The 20357-nt window shown below is 45.3% G+C and overlaps 1 protein-coding gene across 1 annotated transcript in view; it reads right to left on the bottom strand.

Annotated features, from left to right (window-relative positions):
• Positions 1-510: 510 nt before the first annotated feature.
• The window catches only part of GALNTL6 (polypeptide N-acetylgalactosaminyltransferase like 6), a 641250-nt gene continuing 621403 nt past the window's right edge, over positions 511-20357 (bottom strand). The window contains exons 11-13 of the mRNA XM_003792813.1: positions 16376-16492; positions 10015-10164; positions 511-678 (exon numbers count right to left, since the gene is read on the bottom strand). Coding sequence (XP_003792861.1) covers positions 511-678; positions 10015-10164; positions 16376-16492 — 435 coding nt within the window. The remainder of the gene's footprint in view (positions 679-10014; positions 10165-16375; positions 16493-20357) is intronic.

Raw genomic sequence — 20357 nt, forward strand, 5'->3', positions numbered from 1 at the left:
CTAAAATCATCTGCAGCACTTTTAAGGGTTACACCTGCTAAACCCACCCTTAGAGAGCGGCACCAAAGTGTACAGCTCACCCTTAATTAGGTGTGGTTGGTTTTGAACCTGTGGTTTTCTCAGGCTGTGAGAGCAGGCATGCTATCTCCACCCCCCTCCCCACCCAGTTAATAGGATCCATTCATAGCTACTCACTACTGCAGGGTTTGACCTGAGAAAGGCTAGATTTATTAACTTAGCAGTTGTTTGGGAAAAGTCCTTAAATAATCTCTGCCCTTGGCCAGTCTCCAGTTCTCAGAAGCAGCTGGTGAGGGTCTTGGCCAAGTTCTTCAGATGCGGGAAGTTCTTTAGGACAACCTACTTGGACGTGGCATTCACAGATCTTTCCAGCAGACTTCTGGGATCCAGGAAGTGTTATTCCTGACGCTGCCTGCGACCCAGATACTGGCTAAAAATGTAGTCCAGCCTCTGTAGGTAATCCGCCTCTTTCTCTTTCTTCCTCCATTCTTTCTAGGAGCTGGTGTGGTGATTCAATTTTTCCAAAACAGTTATGTTAATGTGTTCAAAAACCCATTGCTGAGTCTCAGAGAGAGGGTCGCATCTGGCCATGAAAATTTTCTTCTCTGCAGGGTTACAGTCCACGCAGCTGTTGCTCACAAGATGAAATAATGTTCTGTCCTGGAGGAATCAGAAAGAAAAGACAAGACCACTGTAATACATGCCGAATTGTTAGAACCCCAAATACATAGAAGGAAAATGCTTCTGTTTCTATTTCGGTATAAACCAGCTCCCAAATCAAACACCAGCAGATAGGTAGAGTCTGTCAACCCGGAATGCGGTTTCCAGCTTCCACCATCTTGATGTGGGGCCTCGGAGCAGGTTCAATCAGACAAAACTTCATTCGTTCATCCAATCATTCATTCATTTTTTTTTTAATGCAGTCCATCCATTCCTATTCTGTGGTGAGCCTTTGGAGCTATGTGTGGTTTTTGAAGATAACATTTACATGGGGTTGCTTGCCAAGCAGCTACTAATCTAGCGATTTGGGGAGAGACATGCACTCCCAGATTATATTTTAGTCCACGTATACATGTGGCTAGAAAAGTCCCAGTTTCCTCAACACTGAGCCTCTAATGAGAAAGGGAAACACAGCTGCCCTGTTCAGGAGAAGAACAGGGGGACAGAGACAAGTGGCACACAGCACTGGCTGAAGGTGCAAACTGGAGGAGCTTCCAGAGCTTGAGTCTTTTCTCAACCCTGACACTGCGGGTGCACGGTAGAGCAGCTCTCACTGCCTTCTGCAAAGTGGAGGAGCCAACGGGCCTTAAAAAAACCAAACACCAAAAAACCCAGCCCCTGGGTACACGCCGTGGGTGGCAGCTTAGGGAGCAGGAGGTGGGAAGAGTGTTAAAGCTGAAGCGGTGACGGAGCTGGTTCCCTGGACAGGCTCTGTGAACACACGCCCCTTTTCATCACGCAGGCGGGGAAAGGGGGTGATGCTAAAGGAAAAGGCCCCCCCATGGTCTCATGTTTGTCTCCCGTGCACGCTTTTAGAAAGTGCCCCCAAATCACTGCTTAAATACTAGTGATGTTTTCTTATTTAGCTTAGCACGTGTTTAGAGGTCCTGTAACTGAGGAATACAGTTTCTCAGACACCCTCTGTTAACATCCCTGGATAGCTCCTGCATGTTAAGCCTCTATCAATCCATATTTAATGTCCTCCTAGGGTGCGGATGTTTGCGCAGGTAGGGGCTGCGTGGAGAGGAAGGAACTAGGAAGGAGAGAGGTGGCAGGTGACGCCCATTCAGCTGCCCGTTTCTATTTTCAGTGCAAACAATGAGCTTTGCCTAATACAAAGGCTCACTCTTCTCTCAGGCTCTCTCTAAAGACCACGTGTCCTGAGCCCACTGTGGGTTTTACTCTCCTTACACGCAGAGGGCTCCTGAGGGCTTCTCACTGTTTTCTTACCCCAGCTTCTTTAATTTTTAAAAAAATATTTTTGAGACAGAGTCTTAGTCTGTGGCCCTGTGTAGAGTGCTGTGCTGTGATAGCTCATAGCAACCTCAAATTCTTAGCCTCAAGCGATCCTCTTGCCTCAGCCTCCCAAGTAGCTGGGACTATAGGTGCCTGACACCACAATCTGCTAGTTTTCCTATTTTTAGTAGAGATGGGGTCTTACTCTTGCTCAGGCTGTTCTCAAACTCTTTAGCTCAACAAACCCAACTATCTCTCCCCAGCTTCTTCATTAACTACAAGAAACTCTGCCCTACTCTAGGCTGGAGGGAGCAGATTTCACCTTCTTGTCATGGCAGATCCCTCTCTCAGGAGCCCTCGGTCCCAAGGCAGAAGCATCCTTTGCCATCTCCCCTCCTACTTCCTGCGTCTCTCACTCTTGGTGTGCAAATCCCCAGCTGCTGGCGTGCTGCACAGACCTAGATCAGTTTGTCAGAGACAATTCTTCTGGTTGATGTTTTAATTTCCATGAATGTAAAGGGTATGAATACAGCTTCCTTACATGACCATATTGTGTAGCAGTGAAGTCTGGGATTTTAGTGGTAGCCATTGCCACCTGAATCATCGTACCCATTAAGTGATTTCTCATCCTTCACCCCCATCCCACCCTCCCAGTCTTCTGAGTCTCCAAAGATGATTATTCAACACTCTGTGCCCCATGTGGACATGCTATTTAGCTCCTACTGAGGAAGCAGAACATGGGTATTTGACTTTCTGTTCCTGAGTTGTTTCACGTAAGATAATGGTTCATCCATCTTGCCTCAAAAGACACGCTGCATTCTCTTCAGAGCTGAGTAGCACTCCACTGTGTGTGTGTGTATGTGTCACATTTTCTTTGTCCACTCGTCACCTGATGGACACTTGGGTTGACTCCATGTCTTTACGATCGTGAATAGTGCTGTGAGAAACATACATGGGGCCAACCTAAGTGTCCATAAAAGCTAAAAGAAATAAGGCCAGACACGGTGGCTCACACCTGTGATACCAGCACTCCGGGAGGCTGAGGCAGGAGGAACTGTTGAGCTCAAGAGTTTGAGACCAGCCTGAGCAAGAGTGAGACCCTGTCTCTACTAAAATAAGAAATCTAGCTGGCCATGGTGGTGGCTCATGCCTGGAGTCCCAGCTACTTGGGAGGCTGAGGAGGATCTCTTGAGCCCAAGAGTTTGAGGTTGCTGTGACCTGTGACACCACAGTACACTACACAGGGTGGTACAGTGAGACTTGAAAGAGAGAAAGAAAGAGAGAAACAGACAAAGACAGAGGGAAACAAGAAGGAACGAAAATAAGCAAAGCCGTAGGACCAGTTTCTCCTCCCCCTTCCCCAGCTTATGTGCCTCAGCACGCCAGCCAAAGTCAAACCAGATATTTGAAGCATTTCTCACTCATCTGAATGCTATTTTCTGAGCCACAGGGATGGCATTTTTCCTAATCCCACCTTGGAACGCATGCTCTGAAATACAGGTGGTGTTGTGGGGCAGCCAGGTGGGTATGAGATTCAGTACTAACCCTGAACAATCCAGAACATGTTTTCTGAGCTTAGACTTCACATTCTCACAGAAGTTGAAAAATTGGATTCCCTGTCTTTATCCACGCCTGAGAAACTCCATCAGGAAAATGAGGGGGTAGCTTAGAAAAATGTCCAAAGCCTATCCCAGCCATAAAATTGAACAAACATTTTATTCCAAAGTTCACTGGTGACAGAGACAAATGACAAGGTGTCCAGCTGGAGGCCGTCCGCAGCGTCCAGCCCATCAATAGAGCAACGGCTCCCTGGTTCCAGACGCAGCTCTGCTCACCCTTGTCTTCAGGGCACCCAGCAAGTCCCAGAGGTGCCGCTTCTGGGGTGCCCCTTTCTCACCAGGGAAAACACTTTTGACCTTAGGGAGCTACATAATTGCCATCTTTGTTTCTACTCGGCCAAGCTTTCGAATGACTAGATGTCTTTCTTGGTGCTTTTCCTGGCTGGAATGAAGTCAGGGGATGTAGTAAATATTTTTTGAATACAGTCTTCTGTCCCTTGCTCTTGTCACCAGTTGTGACAGGAATGGCTCTAACAGAACTGAATACAATCCCTCCCCACCCCTGCATAGAACAGGCTTCTGAGAGCTTTTGGCAAATTTGCTGTTATGTAACAATCTATCTCCCTTAAAGGACGATGGAAGACGTTCTGTCTTTGCTTTTAGCTAGATTGTTCTTTGTTCAGTCCGAGCAAAGGCATAGGCTCTGGCTGTTACAGGGAAGGCACAGACAGCCTTATGTTTTGCTCCCCTGTCACCTTCCCTGGACACCATTTCCTTTTTTGTTTTTTGTTTTGCCTGAGAAAATTAGAAACCTTTGAGCAGGAAGTGCACAACTTCTGTTCCAGAATTACTGATCTGCCCTTTCTTTCTTTTCTTTTTTTTTTTTTTTTTTGAGACAGAGTCTCACTCTGTCACCCTGGGTAGAGTGCTGTGATGTCATAGCTCACAGCAACCTCAAACTCCTGGCTTCAAGTGATCCTCCAGCCTCAGCCTCCAAGTAGCTGGGACCACAGGCACCTGCCACAACACCAGGCTAGTTTTTCTATTTTTAATAGGGACGGGTCTCACTGTTGTTCAGGCTGGTCCCAAACTCCTGAGTTCAAGGGATTCTCCCATGTTGGCCTCCCAGAGTCCTGAGACTACTGGTGTGAGTCCCTGCGCCTGGCCAGTTCTGCCTTTCTTAATCAACACCACACCATCAGTACTCCCTGAAATCTGGGGTGGCACTTAGATACACCTCTCTGAAGCAGTCCTGTGGGCTGGATTGGCATCTGTGAGACACTTTCTGACATTTGCAAGCCTGAGCTAAATTTTTTATTAGTTTTCACACTCACATCAGGCCCAAACTTTAAAAGAACTAGGAAATTACAGAAAACCTTCCACACTGAGCTAAGGGTATACAGGAGCTGAAGAGCAAAGATGCAGAGAGAATAAAACAGGCCCATGAGCTTCTGACGGACAGGAGGGCAGTCCTAAGGGTGCAGCTACCACATGCGGAGGGAGGCTACATGGCCTCCAGTAGGTGCTTGGGGCTTGTAGCTGGGGCCGGGGGGGAGGGTTGTCTCATTCCGGTCCTGCTACCCACTTGCTGTGTGACCTCAAATATGTTATTTAATTCTATGAACCTTAATATGCTTATTTATGAAACAGGCATGTTAATGTGCCTCTCAAGTTTGTTGTGAGGATAAAATAAGTTAAAATATTGCCATCATTGGCATGTTGTCCTGAGTAGAGGTCAGTGCCTGAGTGATAGTGAGTCCACCCTCCCCTTCCCATACTTTTCTGTTTAGTCAGGAGCAGCCCTGGTTCTGAAAATCACAATATATCAAAAGCCTGGTCTGGGACCAACTATTCTGTGCCAGATTGTGTTTTCTAAAATCCTAGCAGAGTAGATAACCTCTACTGGTTACCCCAACTGATACAACAAAGGCTGGGCTAGGTGGCTCATGAAGTCCAAGACCAGCCTGAGCAAGAGTAAGACTCTGTCTCTACTAAAAATAGAAAAATTAGCTGGGCATGGTGGCACGCGCCTGTAGTTCTAGCTATGCCAGAGGTGGCGGAGGATTGCTTGAGTTCAGGAGATGGAGACCAGCCTGAGCAAGAGCAAGACCCCTGAGGTTGCTGTAAGCTTTGATGCCATGGCACTCTACCCCAGGGTGACAGAGTGTGTCTCAAAAAAAAAAAAAAAAAGATATAACAAATGTTTTTGATTCCTTTAATTATGTTTCTTTCTTAAAAATGTAAAGCAATAATGGTACCTGTATGCAAAATAATACCGTGGAATCTGAGCATTGGTTTGGTTATACATCAATAAAATGTTTACTTTAAACAAAAGGCATGAGAGATAGCTCTTAATTTGGGGGAGGATAACAACAGTTAATATTGCTGAAGAGAGATTGCTTTAGTGATCTGGTATATCAGAATATGCCTCCAGTATGACTGTTAATGTGAAAAGTTCATTTGTCACCCATACAGATGGAAATTTGATAATACATGTGTATGATGGGAAACAACATTAGAGGTTTTACATAGTTTATCTAACTTAATTATTGTCCTAATTGCAGTGAAGAAGTTGGAAGTAGGCATAGATGCAAAGTGGCTTATGTGGCTAAGTAGGGTCAACCATTACCAGACCAAGTGTGACAGGCCACCTTGGAGCTGAGAGAAGACACCTGGTCCTCTACCCAATGAGAAGCCAGCACAGAGGATAAGACAGAGGGATACAATACTAGATGTTGTGAACACCATGTCTACGTCAAGATGGAATAAGTATTGGAAGGGGGAGGACAGGAGGCAAGGCGATGTCTAGGAAGCCATCACATTGACCCTGGGATGAGATGGGAAGGGCAGCCCCAGGGCAGGGTGACAGAAATGAGGGAGAGGGGATGGATTTCAGAGATGGCTGGGAGGAGGAGGTGACATGTATCTTAGCAACCAGTTAGATATGGGGGTTGATTAAGTTTCTTAATTTGGATGTTAGGTGATAACTTAAGTATTTCTACTGAGGTTGAGTCAACAACTCACTGTTCTTGTAACAGGAGTCCCCCTGGTGGCAACAAAAAACAACCTCAAGAACAGGATTTCTCATCTTGGGTACCTGCTGTTATGGGTTACAGCTATAATAGCTAAGGATGCAAAGAGCCACATCTAAAAATAACCAAGAGCTGAGACCACAAAGTGGGGCTTGCTGACCTTCACCCACTCAGGCAGAGTGGCTCTTGCCCCTTCTTTCTCCAAGTATCCCCAAGTAGCTGGAAGAGAATGGTTGGCTGCTATCAGTGGCTCTGAATCCCACAGGAATAGGGGAATTCTCCTGGGAATTTTCCTCTTATTTCTTTTCTTTTATTTATTCCTTTATGTATTTTTGTTTAATTTCTGATTAATATGAGGGTTTCCATGTTTACGTTTGTTAGGTAAGATCCCTGTGGTAGTTGTACCCCTCACTGAGGAGGTGTGCCATGTACCCTTACATTGTGCCTGTTAGGTGGGAGCTCACCCATTCCTCCTCCTTCTCTCTCCCCCTCCCCTAATTTGAATTGAATGATGAATTTTTCTCTTGTGTAGGTGTGTATTAGATCATCCACTGGCTTCATATTCGTATTGAGTACATTGGATACTTGCTAAGGAGTAGAAGTAACTTGCTACTTCACTAAGGAGAATATGTTTTAGATCCATCCAGGTTAATACAAAAGATGTAAAGTCTCCATCTTTTCTGATGGCTGAACAGTATACCATGATGTGCCTGTACCACAGTCTGTTAATCCATTCATGGGGTGATGGGCACTTGGGTTGTTTCCACATCTTGGTGATTGTGAATTGAGCTGTGATAAACATTATAGTGCAAATGTCCTTATGATAAAATGATTTTTTTTTCTCCTGGGTAAATGCCTGGTAATAGGGTTGCAGGATCAAATGGGAGGTCTGAGTTCTTTGAAGATTCTCCATACTTCTTTCCAAAGAGGTTGTATTAGTTTGCAATCATTTTATTTCTTAAGAGCATGGCAGAGGAAAGAGTAGAGACTTTAAAGTCAGATTTACCTGCGTTTGAATGTTGGCACTGCCATAAACCTGTTGGAATCACTTTTTCCCCACATAAACTGTACACAGTAGTACCTTGGTAGTCATGAGGAATGGGGTAAAACACTAGCTCAGCACCTCCCTGATAGTTAGAGATAGTAATGATGCTGATTATCTCAGGGGCAATTAGCACAGTCTTAGGGTTAATTCTGAAAACCCCACGAAGAAGCAAACTCAAATAATTGTTAAACTATTGTTTAACAGTAAGCCTCCAGGGCCAAATACTGCATCTAAACAGATAAGGTAACACAGAGAACTGATTTCTCTTTGTGCTTTAGCTTTTTATACCTCTGACATAGCCATTAGAAAAAAAACGAGGAATTTTCTAAACAGGTACATTTGAATAGGCTGAGTCATCAACCAAGATGAGCCATTTCAGACACTTTCCTTTCCATTTTGAGCCTTTGGATTGTGCCTGATTAAGTGGGAATATCTTGCTCTTATGTAAATACAATCAGTGTAATGTCTTGCTAAGTAAGAGCCACAGCATAATTTACATCTAGCTGGTTTTCCTTTCACAAATTCCTCAGGGACCTAGGAAGATTTAAAGTGTTAAAGCTTGTAAGAGTTACCTCTGGAAATAACCACAGCCTGTTATTTTTCCCTCCCTGGAAGCCCTGTGTATTCACTGGTCTTATCCATCTATAAGCTTTTGTAAGCTCCCTAATGAAAACAAGTGTATTTTCTTGGCTTAATTGGATATTATTGAGTGGTCTGTCTATCATCCTATAAATATACAGTAATGAGATAAGTTCTGTTCACGAGGGACCATAATGTCCTAGGCAAGTGGCAAATCAGGTATTTTATTGATGTGCACAGCAACTGCCTCCTTAAAAGTCAGACTATAATGATTAACAAAAAACCCCACTACTTTATTGGACCATACACAGACTTTATCATGTTGAATAGCAAAGAAGTTTGATAAGATAAATCATTAGAAAGAAACATTTCCTTTCTTCTTTCCTTCTTTCTTCCTTGACAGAATCTCACTCTGTTGGCCTGGGTAGATTGTCATGGTGTCATCATAGCTCACAGCAATCTCAAACTCCTGGGCTCAAATGATCCTCCTGCTTCAGCCTCCTGAGTAGCTGGGATTAAAGGTGCCCATGGCCACACCCAGTTAGTTTTTGTATTTTTAGTAGAGATGGGGTCTCAGTCTTGCTCAGGCTGGTCTCGAACTCTTGGGCTCATAAGATCCTCCCACCTCGGCATCCCAGAGTGCTGGGATTACAGGCATGAGCCACCATCCCCAGGCCTAAATGTAATTTTCTTAACATAGGCACCTCCCAAGCAATTGTGGCTGAGATATATGATAAATGAATGGATGTATTAATTGGTGTGTGTGTCTGTGTGTGTGTGTGTTGTGAATTAAGCCTGTGTACATTTGTCTGTTGGGTACGTATTTTCTCCTTTTGGGATTTGGCTGGGTTAAGCCTAGACCCACCTGGGCAGTGCTAGTTTCTGGCTCAAAGCCATTTGCAATCAACTGATGGTGATGGATGTACATATAAGGAGCAAAGTCAAAACCCTTGTCTTCCTATGTGACACATCTTCCTCTCAGTCTTTGCTGGTGGTCTCCAAATGTGTGAGCCCAACATGTGTGTACATCCAGGTTACACTTTAAATCAAAACAATATGTCTTCAAGGAACATTAGATCATAAATAAATGCAATTGAAAACAAAAGAATAATTAAAAAAATCAATGAAACAAAAAGTTGGTTCTCTGATAAAAGATAAAAAAAATTAATAAACCTATGGCCTGATTAGCTACAAATAGAAACATAAGATCTCTGATAACCTCAATTGGAAACAAAAAGGGGGGGATTGCAACAGATACCACAGAGATACAGGAGACCATTTCTGATTACCACACAAAACTCTATGTCCAGAAATTTGACCATGTAGAGAAAATGGACCAATACCTGGAATCACAAAACCTCCCTAGTCTTAAGCAGGAAGAAATAAATCTCTTAAATAGACCAATATAAAGCACCAAAATTGCAACAATAAAAAAACTTCCAACAAAAACAAGACCTGGACCAGATGGCTTCACACTGCATTCTATCAAACATTCAAAGAAGAGCTTGTACCCATAGTGCAGAACCTATTCCAAAACATTGAAAAGGAAGGAATCTTCCCCAACATGTTCTATGAAGCAAACATCTCCACGATACCAAAACCAGGAAAGGACCCAGCTAAAAACTACAGACCAATTTCAGTAATGAACAATGATGCAAAAATACTCAATAAAATCTTGGCAAATAGACTACAGCTATATATTTAAAAAATGATACGTTATAATCAAGTAGGCTTTATCCCAGGGAGGCAAGTTTGATTCAACACATGCAAATCCACAAATGTTAGCTGTGGCAGTCTGAGAATGGCCCCATGAACTGGCCCTTACCTTCCGGTAGCCCCAGAGCTGGTTTCCCTTCATGCCATGGCAGTCATAAAGGGTGACTGGGCTGTTGTGTGAGATGGCATCAAAGCAGAATTTCCGGGTGTGCAGAGGCTCCCCAGGCCGGATGTCCTCTCTCCATCCAAAGGTGAAGAGCTACCAAAGCAAGTGGAGTGGAAAGGCAGCAGTGAGTTTGATTTGGGAGAAGAGTCCAAAGCAGGGGGAATGTTTTTTAGTCATATGGGACCCTGCTTCTCCTTCTGCTAGCAAGAATAACATCTCAGTGTCACTGACTTGTTGGACCAAGGCTGCACCTGTGCTCAGGCTCCCACAAAGTGCAAAAGAGGCAACCGGGAGTTTTCACTTAGGTTCCAGGAAAAATACAGAAAGTGGTATGGGTGGAGGGGAAGAGAGAGAGAGGGAGGGAGAGAGAGAAAGAGAGAGAGAAATTGAAGAAGGAAAAGCAGAGAGGGAGGGAGGGAGGATGGAAGGGAAAGAGAATAGGGAGAGGTAGAGGAAGAAATCCTTTATATTTGTTCATTTACATAAAATTATTGGATGAAATGCTACACTGTTAGCTAAAGTGAATAGATTAACTGGGGGAAAAAAGGAAAAGAGTAAAGTTAAGCTGAATTGATGCTAGCACCTCATAAAATCTAATTTAAAGGAAAGCAAAACTTGCTAAAGAATAGGGAACTTATGCCAGGTGAGGTGGCTCATGCTATAATCCCAGCACTCTGAGAGGCTCAGGCGGGAGGATCCCTTGAGCTCAGGTCTTCCAGACTAGCTTGAGCAAGAGCAAGATCCCATCTCTACTAAAAATAAAAAAACTAGCTGGGCATAGTGATGGGTGCCTATAGTCCCACCTACTCGGGAGGCTGAGTCAGGAAGATCACTTGAGCCCAGGAGTGTGAGGTTGCTGTGAGCTATGATGACACCACTGCACTCTACCCAGGGTGACAGAGTGAGACTCTGTCACAAAAAAAAAAAAAAAAAAAAAGAATAGGGAAATTAATTTCCTAGTATTGGGAAGAGTAATTCTGAGGGCAGGGCATGAAGTTTTAGAAATAACTCACAATAAGAAACACAGTTCAGGTTCAGTGCCTGTAGTGCAGCAGCTAGGATGCCAGCCACATACACCAAAGCTGGCAGGTTGGAACCCAGCACGGGCCTGCCAAACAATGACAACTGAAACAAACAAACAACAAATAGTGGGGCGTTGTGGTGGGTACCTGTAGTCTCAGCTACTTGGGAGGCTGAGGCAAGAGAATCACTTAAGCCCAAAAGTTTGAGGTTGCTGTGAGCTGTGACACTATGGCACTCTACCGAGGGGTACATAGTGAGATTCTCTCTCAAAAAAAAAAAGAAAGAAAAAACAAAACAAAACAAACTCCCCCACAATTCACACACACACAGCCTTCTGCTGACTCCAACTGCAACAGAACTTTCTGAACTAACATTTATTGTTCCTGCATTTAACAGACTCGGAGGCTCCACTCAGCAATTTCTTATCCTAGTCGATTCTAGCCTGCCCTGTCTATCCCCTTGTATAACATTTATTTAAAATGCTACAAATGATGCACCAAATTGATTTTATAATGCATTCAGTTAACAAACAAACAGCACCCCTGTTTGTTCTCTACTCCAGAAAATGTAGAGAATCTAGTTAAATTCAAGGGAAGGCTGATACGAACAGGAGTGGGAATCTGAAGGGAAAGCAGGAAGAACTGAGTTAAGTGGTCTGAAGAACATAGGAAAGAAATCCCTAAATTAAAGCAATTTTCTGATTGATGGTGGCTGACTACATTCTGTTTCCCTGGAGTGTGAGACAAAAGAGAGTATTTTAAATACAAGGGCAAGGAGTTTAATGTTTGGCATTTGTGTGTGTGTGATTGTGAACTGAAATAATTTTTTGTTTGTTTGTTTTGAGACAGTCTCAGTCCATCACCCTGGGTAGTGTGCCATGGAGTCATCACAGCTCACAGCAACCTCAAACTCCTGGGCTCAAGGGATCCTCCTACTCCAGGTTCCCAAGTAGCTGGGAGTACAGGTGCCCACCACAACATCGGCTAGTTTTTCTATTTTTAGTAGAGATAGAGTCTTTCTCTGGCTCAGGCTGGTCTTGAACTCCTGAGCTCAGGCAATCCTCCTGCCTTAGCCTCCCAGAGGGCTGGACTTACAAGAGTGAGCCACCATACCTGGCTTCAAAAGTTCCTTACTTACTTTTGATTAAATGGACCAGTTATGTCTTTAAAAATATAGCAAATACAGGTGGATCTGTCCCTTGGCCAAATTTAATCATCTATTGTCACAATTCTATATCACGACATCCTTAGATAACTTTTGCTTTTTGTTTCCAGGTATTATCATGTGACAATCATTCTTGGGTTTGTAGACTGACTGAGCCTGTGGTTTTCTCGGTGATTTATGTGCTGGTTTCGTGGTTACTTTCCTGAACCCCAGGTGATAGGCCTTCAGATTGCATCAGCTGCCATCAGCTACAATCCTTCTCTCTCACGTCTTTGGAGTGCTTTTCACTGCCATTTGTCCTATCCTAGTGGTCACGTCAAACCAAGCAGGTGTTTAGCCTTTTGGACTCTAGACATACTGCCCTGCATGCTGTCTCGTCCAAGCATAAGTAAAGCAGATGTTATGAAACCGCACTCATTGTTTTCTTTGGGCGATGTTACTGTGACATCCATAGCTGGTCTTCCCCACTGGGTTGTTCTTACTGACAAAAGTACTTAGATTTTGTTTAGGTTTTCTATACAATAACCCGATTTTTTTTCTCCCCTCAGTTTTAAAGTAAACTGTTAATTTCTCATCTTTTGAGTGATACTTTAAAAAAAATTATTATTTTTGACATAGAGCCTCACTCTGTGCTCTGGGCTCAAACTCCTGGGCTCAAGTGATCCACTTGCCTCAGCCTCCTGAGAACTGAGTAGCTGGGACTACAGGCATGAGCCATCATGCCTGGCTGGTTTTTCTATTTTTAGTAGGGGCAGGATCTCGCTCTTTCTCAGGCTGGTCTCCAACTCCTGAGCTCAAGGAATCCTCCTTCCTCAGCCTCAGAGTGCTGGGATTGCAGGCGTGAGCTACCATGTCCAGCCTTGAGTGAGACTTTTAAACATAGATTTACAATGGTTGCCTTTATCTCTTTGTAGTGTCGGTGGCTGGGTCTGTGCTGTATTCTCTCTGTGGGGAGTTATATTCTAAGGCATCATTTTGTATTTTACAGAAATCTGAGATACGGCACCTTCTCCTCACAGTTTGTGCCTGTCTCGTGCTCTGAGTTAATAGTGAGACTTTTTTTTTTCCCAAAGGAAAGGTATCTCTGAGTTGCTGTCTGGGTGTATCCCCCCCAGGTCTTGGAGAGGGACCATTCATCTGCCTCCTTCCCTTGAAGGCGGCCAAAGTAGACCCAGGAGGGCTCCTCCTGTTGCCTCTCACTTGGATTCCCAGCAGGAGTTGAGAGGATCCTTCCAGACCTTACTTAGTCTTACTGGGATCTATTTTTATTTTTTCATCTCGGCCCCTGAAGGAAAATGAGTGCCAGCACACAAAGCCCCGGTGACATCCCGAAGCAGACTGCCCTGGAACAGTGAATCATGTGTTTGCTTCCTTCATGGAAGGCAGATTAATCACCAGCAGCACCACATTCTACAGCAAAAGGCATTTCCTCACACTGGGGCTTCAAGGCATCCTTCTTTATTTCCCACGTAGCAATTTTATTTATCTGCATTTTATTTTTGCCACTTGTTTCATTTATTTTTTTGGGGGGGGGGAAGGAATCATTTCAACTGTAATAAGTGTGTTTTGGTGTTCTCTGGATGCTTTTGAATTAAAAAGAATGCTTGTCCACAGCCTTAACCTTTGAACATGCCCCATCTTGGCTGAATTAAGGAGGGTGCTCATAATCTTCATATGCTCCTTTTCTCATCTAGGAGTTTTAATATAAATGTAGAAGAATGAGTCCTAATTCTTATAAGTTATTGAGTAATATATTGACTAAAGCTGACAGTTAATTACTGGAGAATGAAACAGCTTGTAATGTTTTAACCTCCAAGTCGATATGTGGTGGTGCATATTTCAAATACGATGCGCTTTCCATCTCCTGTCAACCTCGTTTAATCTTCCTGCATTGTGCCTTTTTTAGGGTCTCTAGGGACCTGCAATCTCCTTTTTTTAAAAGAACTGCAGTTAATTAACTGGTCCTTCTGTCCCTCCTATGACAGTTCTCTGCTTGTCTCGTGCTGCCCTCTGGTGACCTTTACTTGAATTGCAAGCCACAGATTTTGGCCACAGCCTGAGGAGAGAAGAAAGGAACCAACAATTTTTAGTGTATGCGATAGAGTCAGTTTTGCTTTTATTCCTGTGCAGCTGTTAAGTCAAATCTTCAGGCCAGAGAAGATTTCATTCTAGAGCGTGGCTGGATAGAAATGTTATACCCGTTGCAGATGAACAGGCGTCTTTTGTGTCCCCAGCTGTGAGATAGGTTCCTGGTGGGGCTGAGGGTGGTGGCAGAGGGAATGTTAGCGTCCCTGCTGGGGGTGATGGGGCCAGTCTTCTGTTTCGGTTTTTTATAAGAGAGGCATTATAGGCTCGGCGCCGGTAGCTCAGCGGCTAGGGCGCTAACTGCATACACTGGAGCTGGTGGGTTTGAATCCAGCCTGGGCCTGCCAAACAATGACAACTACAACCAAAAAATAGCCAGGCGTTGTGGCAGGAGCCTGTAGTCCCAGCTATTGGGAGGCCGAGGCAAGAGAATCTTTAAGCCTAAAACTTTGAGGTTGCTGTGAGCTGTGACACCATGGCACTCTACCCAGGGCGACATAGTGAGACTCTGTTTCCCACAATCCTGACCCTGAACTTGGAAATCTATCCTTCCGCAGAGGGACAGAGACAATAGGATGGGGGAGGGACACTGTGATTTTTATTCTTAAAACATGGCAATGCACATTGACGCTCGTGCATTTGAGCGATGAATGTTTAAACTTGTCTGCTGTGATTATTTTCTATAGTTTCCTATCAAAGGGGCCGACATAATTCTACCCACTATCTTCTGCCTTTCACAGGTGACACAGCGGGAGGAAAGCCGCTTACAGGGACTGCCGAGTTTCCAAGCAGGCTAGAAATTGTACCTCACTTACACTGAGTGGCATTGCAATGTTTTTGGTCAAAGCAATACATGGTCTTAAAGGATCTCATGACATCACATCGGGGTGGTGCTGCCCCACAGTCGCCTTTGCACCTCAGGTTAGAGACCACTGTAACAACAGGAGAACCTTCTCCAGTGTCCATCTCAGGGAAGAGCCCAGGGCGGGACAGAGAGAGGGGGTGAGATTGTTATGCGCCAACTCCATCTTGCTGGGGGCTTTCAACACTCCCCCTTTAAGACAGGAAGCTCAGCTGAAAGAGTTTAGTAATAACTGCAAAACCCCAGCTTCCCTTTGTAAGGACTCACCTGACCAGGTGTTGGCTCTTGTCAAATTCAGCTTGCATTAGGGACTCCCCCCTTCCCTACCAAAAACCTCTTATAAAAGGTTTCCACCCCTGTTTCTAGGGGTCAAGAGACTGAGCTGTAAGCCCGCTCTTGGCCTGGCCGATGAATAAAGCACCCTTGCTTAATTTAGACTCAGTGTGCTGGTGCTTCTCTATTCCACTTGCTTCGGGAGAATAAGATTAGATAAAGTCTCAAACACAGAACAGAATCTTTCATTAAAAACTAGACTTTATGACTGGGCTTGGTGGCTCAGGCCTGTGATCCTAGCACTCTGGGAGGCTGAGGTGGGAAAATCCTATGAGCTCAGGAGTTGAGACCAGCCTGAGCAAGAGAAAGACCCTGTCTTTACTAAAAATAGAAAAATTAGCCAGGCAGGGTGGTAGGTACCTGTAGTCCCCAGCTACTTGGGAGGCTCACGCAGGAGGATCGCCTGAGCCCAGGAGTTTGAACTTGCTGTGAGCTATGAGGCCAAGGCACTCTACTCAGGGTGACAAAGTAAGACTCTGTCTCAAACAAGCAAATAAACAAGCACCCCCGCCCCCTTGACATTTAGCTGGAAGAGTTCAATAAGCATTCTATATGCTTTTCATGTTTTAACAAGTATCGTTTTGGAAAAGGAAGTAAGGCAAGGCTCACAATCAACTGTCTACCATCATTCCTGTTAGTGAAGGCACCACTGCATGAACTATCTTAATTGATTATCATAACTGCTTTGAGAAAAACAGAAAGAGAAAAGTTAACTGACTCCCTTAATTACAGGGCTGGCTGCAGACAGGCTGCCTTTGTCCCAGGTCCCATGTGGGCCATCTAGTGATGTGTCCCGCTGTGTCGACCTGATGCCATGGGTCCTTAGAGCTGACATACCTGTTCGTGAGACCATGTTCTCTCAGAGCCATCCTTGACACAGACGTCCAGCCTCAGCTCTGTCCCTGTGGCTCCATGCTTGCTGTCCACGCAGAGATTTGCTGCCACGTTTCGAATCTGTGGAAAGAAGAAAGTTGAACATGGGGCTGGATCACATCACAGCATCACTGTGAGCTCTCCAAAGAGAGTCTCTTTTTGATTACGTGAACTGCTGAATGAGGCCTGGAAAGTGCATGTCATTTCTGGAGAAAAAGCAGGGAATCAAATATAACATGGTCCATTCCACCTTGGGATCTGTTATTTTCCTACTTCAAAGCACCTTTCACCATTGACACCCCAGCTGGGGGAGGGGTCCAGTACCAGGGAGGTGGTGCAGGTCCAGCGACTGATGGAGTAGAGTGGTCACTGGGCACTGCCTGGCCCTGTGCAGAAGACAATGGTGATCTTGGCCGAGTGTGGTGGCTCACACCTGTAAACCCAGCACCCTGGGAGGCTGAGGTGGGAGGATCCCTTGAGGTCAGGAGTCCCAGACCAGCCTGAGCAAGAACCAGATCCCATCTCCACTAAAAATAGGAAAACTAGCCGGGTGGTGGTGGGCGCCTGTAGTCCCATCTACTCGGGAGGCTAAGGAAGAAGGATGGCTTGATCCCAGGAGTGAGGTCGCTGTGAGACACCACAGCACTCTACCCAGGGTGACAGAGTGAATGAAACTCTGTCTCAAAACAATAAAATAAAACAAGCTGAAGCAGCAACAGAAACTGTCCCTTCCGTCTCACCTTCTTGCCTGAAGCCTTCACCCATCCTGCTGTCAGTGTCAGAACCACAGTCTGTGTGGAGCGGAGTGGGATGTGGTGGAGACTTTGCTACTTAGACGTGTGTGCTTGAATAAACACCATAATCTCAATTCTTTTTATGCTTTCACATGCTCCTGAAAAACTGCCTTAGGTATTTTTAAGAATGGACACAAGAATAACACGTGTTGCCAGACCAGGGAATCCGTCCACCTGTCACCACAGCCAGTGAATGGAGAAGCGGCTGAGAGCTCAACAGTTTCACTCTTACTTACAGAAAAGCCAGCGATTCTGGAGAACAGTGAGGATAACTCCTCAAAGAGCTGCTCTGCCCTCCTCTTTCCCTTTGTTACTTTTTATTCTCACAGTGAAAGTAACATCAGTAAGGTTATTACTCATCAGAGTACACGGCCAGCAGAGTCCCCTTTACAGTTACACAGTTACACATCAGAGCGTTTTCTCCTCTCCACGACATTTATATTTATATTTATGTTTAGTCAGCACTTCACTGGATGCACTGAGCACCCTGGGTCCTTGGCCGGGTACCACGGAGTCCGTCCTGTTACCCAACTTCTCTGTGACAGTAGCCTTGGAAATGAATAAACAACTTCCAGATGCCAGCACGTGGGCTCACTCGGCTTTGTTAGGGCCGGACCAGCAGCACCCTGCAGGAAATGGCCATTCAGGTGAACGGTGGCTGGTACCACATGGACCCAATGACAATTTTATAGCCAAGATTCTTTTTCCTGAAATGAGCACGCAGCTTAAGGAGTTTCTCTGCAAGAACAGAATGCAGGAACGGGGCCCCTCCTGTTGGGGTGAGCAGGTGCAAATATGGATGAAATATGCTGGGTGTGGGAGGAGACAGTGGAGGTGGAGGGAGCTACTCTCCTGTGACAGCGTCAGTCAGGAAGGAAGCAAGGTGGTTACTAGTCTCCTTATTCAGGGCAACACGTGGGTTCATTCTTCCACTCTTAGACATCTGTTTCCAGGGTCTCTGTGCCTGATGATGGGGAAATGTGGAATAATACAGGTATATTTATTTATTTATTATATTTTTGGGACAGATTCTCACTTTGTCACCCTGAGTAGCATGCCATGGTACCATCATAAATCACAGAAACCTCCAACCCTTGGGCTCAAATGATCCTCCTGCCTCAGCCTCCCGGGTAGCTGGGACTATAGGTGCCCATCACCATGCCCAGCTAGTTTTTTTATTTTTAGTAAAGACGAAGTCTCACTCTTGCTCAGGCTGGTCTGGAACTCCTAGTTGAAGGGATCCTCCCTCTTTGGTGTCCCAAAGTGCTGGGATCAGGTGTGAGCCACCTTGCCTGGTCAGGGTTAATGCATCCTTAACTTGGTATGACCTACAGACCTCTCTGAGGACCCAAGTAGAAGCAGAAACAAACTAATAAAGCTCTAAGTGGATACACACAGGTGCTTTGTGTCCATTGTCCTGGAACCCACACCCTTCAGAGCTGAATCCTCAGTTAGGGACAACAGTTTTCTCCTACCCCTTGGATCCCTTGTCTGAATGACTCCAGGAGATGCAGAAGGCTGGGAATGGCTGGTCGGGAGGCTCCCGAGTCTGTCTCTCACTTTTTCTCCACCTTCTCGAAAAACAACTATCAAGGTTAGGGGACTTCTCTGTGGATCTTGTGGAGCCAAGTTTAACATATGCCTTTTGTAAAATCAACTTCTTGATGTGCAGTGAATGGTATTTTCTCTGTATGGAATAGAAACACCCAGAAGGTCAAGGTCAGATTTTGCTGTGGCTGTCTTGAGCCTCTGTAAAAGCTCCTGTCTGATCGCTTTCTTGGGGTCCAAGGCAATGGTTTTTTAAAGCTGTCCCAACCCCTCTCTCTTTCCTCATTCTTGGGCCATACAACTCAGGGGCATGCTGTCCTTGGAGAACCAGTAGGAATTTCTACTGAAGATGACTTCAGGGACCTGTTATTCCCCGCTCTTGAGTCCAGGTGCTCTGAACCACATTTTGGGAGGGAAAAGGAGCTGCTTGCAGGTTCACAGGCCACCAGGCCCCAGAGGGAGGGAGAAGCCAGCTGACTGTCTTGTGTGTGTTGCTGGCATTTGAACTCAGTCCCTGGAGGGTTGTGTTCTTGGACAGAGAAGATGTGGGGAGAGAAGGACAGAGACTCACCAGTGACACGGAGGGGCACACCTGCCAGGCCTGCCCACAGATGCACACCAATGCCCTTTGTTGCTTTTAAATGTTATGAACTCTAAAGAGCCCTGGCGGGGATGAAGGATACCATTCTCTAAACTGAATTTTCTAAAAATCAGAACGTGGGATACACAATGGGATTAACTGATTTGGAAGCCATATTTCAAGCTTCGGAGGATAATTGTCTACATCTGCATAAATTCTGCCCACCTGACAGTTGTGCCAGGGAGGACAGGACCAGGCAGGTGGCCGAAGCAGGTGAGCGTCTGGCTGCTCTCCCAGCCTCTCCCTTCCTCTTCTCAGACCAGGGTGGGTCTGTTGGTCCCCTGCCCAGGGCACGTCTGACCCTTTCCTCTTTTTCATGGACTCAATGCTGCCAAGACACACAGGTGACTCATAGTCTCACAGAACAGACTCTGGTCCTTTTCATGCAAATAAAGTTTTTTTTAAAAATACTGACCAGAACACTTTAACATGAGGGATTTTTTTTCCAAAGTAGAGGCTCTGTAGCATGGCAGAAGGTAAAGTCAGGGGTACCCACACACACACACCCCCCAATTCCAGACATGGGTCAGATCTTGACTATACCCATGACAGAATCGGTGGTTTTCAGGCTTTATTCCTTTGATGTCCAACATCAGGGCTTGACATCCTCAAACCGTGTCAAGGAATCCTGTGGGACGCTGAGTAGGATTAGAAAGTGAGGTGGTGCTTGCAGAGAAATGGGTGGGAAGAGCGGAAAATGAGGGGAGTAGGAATGGTTATGTATGACAGGATCACAGAGAAAATCTCGGGGCAAGGCTTAGGGATAGAACCGACAGAAAGTAAGAGATTTTTTTAAGTATGCAAAAGAAGGCTTGGCTTTTTAACATCATTTTGGTATTCCTCCGACATAAGAAATTCTTCAGGTCCTCTCTCTCTCTCTCTCTCTTTCCTTCCTTCCTTCCTTCCTTCCTTCCTTCCTTCCTTCCTTCCTTCCTTCCTTCCTTCCTTCCTTCCTTCCTTCCTT

This window comes from Otolemur garnettii, unplaced genomic scaffold (assembly GCF_000181295.1).
Source record: "Otolemur garnettii isolate 467f Iridium unplaced genomic scaffold, OtoGar3 scaffold00061, whole genome shotgun sequence".
Classification (NCBI taxonomy): domain Eukaryota; kingdom Metazoa; phylum Chordata; class Mammalia; order Primates; family Galagidae; genus Otolemur; species Otolemur garnettii.